The following is a 3,831-nucleotide window of genomic DNA, read 5'->3' on the forward strand; positions in this document are numbered from 1 at the left end:
AAGGTCTGGAACAGGCTCCCAAGGGAGGTGGTGCTCTCCCCTACCCTGGGGGTCTTCAAGAGGAGGTTAGATAAGCATCTAGCTGGGGTCATCTAACCCCAGCCCTCTTTCCTGCATATGCAGGGGGTCGGACTTGATGATCTATTGAGGTCCCTTCCGACCCTAACATCTGTGAATCTATGAAGAGTGCAGAGGTCACGTGTGAAGTATTTTATAAAGATTTCTTGCATAATATTGTACCTGGTTAAAGCCAAATACCAAAGACTTCAAGCATTTGAATGTAAACCTCAGAGCTCCCTTCAAGCGTCCCATAAGAAGGCAAGGGGGGGGGGGGGGGGGGGGGGGGCATGGGAGAAATTGTGTAATGGCAGATCTAATGAAAGCCTGAGAGACTACCTCTGATCCAAAGCTTCAGTCTGATGAATCCAGTGAAAATACTGCTGTCTACTTCAGATGGGAGTAGGCAGAATACTAGAATTCTTGGCTCATGATCCCAAACCAGCAGACCCCCAAGATGCACATTAAAATGCAGGGGGTCATCACGCTATGTTCTTTCCACTACCTCAAATTCTGAACTTCCACACCCCCTTAGTTAGTTTACACTCCTTTGAATTTCCTAGCACAGAGTTCCGAGTAAGCAGAGCTCATGTTATGAGCCTAATGGTAACAGCTTCTGACTTATTCAAACATCTCACTTGCAGCCATCTACCACTGCTTCTAGACAGATGTTACCTGAGAAAACGACCACAAAACCACTGAGTCGATGTACAATTCTATGAAAAACATTTAATTTAGGAATGCCACCCTAAAAATGCCTGCAGGCAAAGGCACATGACTTACCTGAGTTGAAAAAAGACATCTTCATCCACAAAACCAAATGTGTCATGTAGCTTTGTAACTACTCCTGTAAAAACCCGTTGCTTTTGTGGTTGACTTTGCTGCTGACTTGATCGTGGTGCTGGATAGGAAACAGTTATCTGTGCTGCTGGCTGAGGAGTAGACAAGCTAAGACTAGTAGGCAGTGCAACAGCTGGCTGTAAGCAAAATAAAGCATCAAACTCTAAGCATTTTGAATTAACTAACAATGATAAAGGAATCATTTCTTCTCAAGGACCTGTGAGTTTAAAAATAATCTTTCCAAAGCATACTTTGGAAAAAATATTTACCTTTCAAAAACAAAAGTGCATACAAAACCATACATTAGCCCTAAGGGGAAACTGTAGCTTTTAAATTAAGATTTAGAAGAATCCTTGATACTAAGAAATAACTCTAACTTGATCTACAGAAATGTAAACTGCACCACTCTTAAAGAAGTAATTCCTCAGCTGGCCCACCAACCACTTCGTCCAAGCAACTGGGTTTGTGGGGACACAATGCTTAAGATTGCCTGTGTTCAGCCTACTCACTGACTCAGTTTCAAGCTTCCTTGTCCATTCTCACACAAGTAGAGTAGGCAGAACACAAGCGCATAAGTGAACATCACCCCTGTAAGCAAACATCACAAATTCAAATAAAAATATTTTGAATTCCACGTTCTCGCCTATCGAGCTCAACAAAACCCCTTTAAAATTTTTTATACTCATATACTGCAACTATGCTCTTAAAGGAATCTGATTTCTATGTTATCTTAATAAGAGTTTTAGAAACTGTTCTATATTGTAAAAGAATTACAAGTTTGAACTCGGAATTGGATTTTGGCAAGGCAATGTGGAAAGGAATTATTCCTTCTACTTTTCCTTTTCCCTAGTTCTAAAACTAAGGTTATACGTATTTTTAAAACTGGATAAAACAGAGCTGCACAAATGAAGTTTTCATCATATAAGGTTTTTAATACAGACTACAAATTCTATGCATCCAAAAACAATACACTGGAAAGTACAATTATTTTTTTTTAAAACAAATTTGTACTCCCTTATTATCTATCTTTGGGGATGAAGACCAAACAATAAAACCAAACTAACCTGGGTTAAAAGGGTCTGTTGAGGTTGCTGCAACTTAAAATAAAAAGTTATAAATTAATTTTATATGCTCAAGAAATTGAACAGTTTTACCTACTCTTTATAACTCAGGAAAAACTAAGAATTTTTTGCTTAGTTCAAGTTAATGCTTTGGGGTTCTGTAATTTCTGTATTCTGCATATCCATGAAACTGTATCCATCTGTGCAGTTCTTTTAAAGACCGCTAATTTCCAGACACATTCAGCAACAGGCATCACCACTTTCTTTTGTCACTGTAAATTACTAAATTTATGACATAAGGAAGTCTTTCTAAACAGATACTTTGGATATCTGAGGAGGATTAGCACCTACAAGTTTCTTGTCCATGTATTCTTTCTTAAAGGTTTGTAACTTTCAGGTATGACCACAACGAATGCAACAGAGATCCTTTTTTGGTCTTCCTGCATTTAAAATACATTGTCTCATACAGAGAACGGAGTTTAGTAGAGACCATGCACAGCACTTCAAAATTTCCCTTGCATACAAAACGTAGACTGCTATGCTGCAGTTTCTTTCCATGTTTGTAAATTTAGACTTAAAGTTCTCCTCTATCATTAAAAATTATATACATTTTCCATAAAGAAAAATAAGCAGATTCTAAAGACAAAAACTACAAGACAGGCAAAATGTTATTTGTTATGTACACAATAAGAATTAAACAAACCTGTTGTTGTACACTATAGAGGGTCTGCTGAGGTTGTGAATATTGCTGTAAGACAAAAGAAAACAGCTGATAAACAGGAAGTATTACTCTCCAATATAGGAACATGAAAGCTAGCTGCTAAAAATTCAAAACACAAATTTAAATTAAAACCCAAAATAACTTTTAAAACCGTGAGAGAAATTAGCAATGTTTATATTAAAACTACTCAAATTTGATAAAAGCAAACATTTGTTCTATATCTAATCTACCCTGAACCAGTTAAAAATTCTAATTGGAATTTTACCTAATCAAATGAACTGCCTATTAAAACTGCCACTTAACATAACTTCTAGAATACAGTACAGAAAATAGTGCCAAATATTGCTAAAGTTACACTGCTGGGGTTTAGTGAAGTATGTGGAATTTTCAACATGGAACTTATTTCTGACAACACTGTAAATCTATTAATAACTTCAGGAGTTACTGTTCCACTCTTCCCCCTCACCCCCAAACAAACTTATAAAGAATAGGTAAATTTTATTTCATTCACCTGGTGTTCATCAGGCTATTTCAGTCTTAGAGCTACCATTTTCAAGAGTACAAAGTTCATATATAAATCAGAAAAATCATACGAGTTTGCTTACCTGCTGTAATGCAGCTGCTGCAGCTGCAGCTTGCTGCTGTAAAGCAGCTGTTTGAGTTAGCTGATAGTTTGCTGGAGTTTGTGTAGTAAGTCCTGCTGCTGCCAATGCCGTTTGCTGGGTATATATAGTGGGTGAAGCCCCAAGCAATGAAGGCTGTTGAACCCCAAGAGCAGCTGAAAACAGAACAGAATTAAACATTAAGACTATTACCATACCTGGGCAAGCACTCAAATACCAGAGGCAGCATAGCAACATTAGTACAGTGATTTTGCTTCAGATATTCAAGTTAGCCCATTCACCCCAATTTCTTGGGTTAGACCAGAAATTCCATCCTAAGAGACATTTTCTAGCTAGAACTATTTAGTTGGAAGCATTCCAGACTCATATTTTAGCACCCAATACAATGAAAAGACACTTCATCTGTTGCACTTAGCAAACCTGCCCATACTCATAAGTATGGTGCAAAGAGGAAGAACGAAGATATTCATAAGAGTCCTGCTTCTCAGTGTTGTACAGGTCACCCTGATAATTTCTCTAATGCTTTTTT

General features: G+C 37.6%; 1 protein-coding gene across 1 annotated transcript in view; it reads right to left on the minus strand.

The window, feature by feature from the left end:
- Positions 1-3,457, minus strand: part of CCAR1 (cell division cycle and apoptosis regulator 1) — a gene marked incomplete at its 5' end in the record, with an annotated part of 31,816 nt that extends 28,359 nt beyond the window's left edge. Inside the window, 4 exons of the mRNA XM_014519695.2 lie at positions 841-1,034; positions 1,962-1,988; positions 2,662-2,706; positions 3,285-3,457. Coding sequence (XP_014375181.1) covers positions 841-1,034; positions 1,962-1,988; positions 2,662-2,706; positions 3,285-3,457 — 439 coding nt within the window. The remainder of the gene's footprint in view (positions 1-840; positions 1,035-1,961; positions 1,989-2,661; positions 2,707-3,284) is intronic.
- Positions 3,458-3,831: the final 374 nt, after the last annotated feature.

The sequence above is a fragment of the Alligator sinensis genome, unplaced genomic scaffold, assembly GCF_000455745.1.
Source record: "Alligator sinensis unplaced genomic scaffold, ASM45574v1 scaffold546_1, whole genome shotgun sequence".
Taxonomy (NCBI): Eukaryota; Metazoa; Chordata; order Crocodylia; family Alligatoridae; genus Alligator; species Alligator sinensis.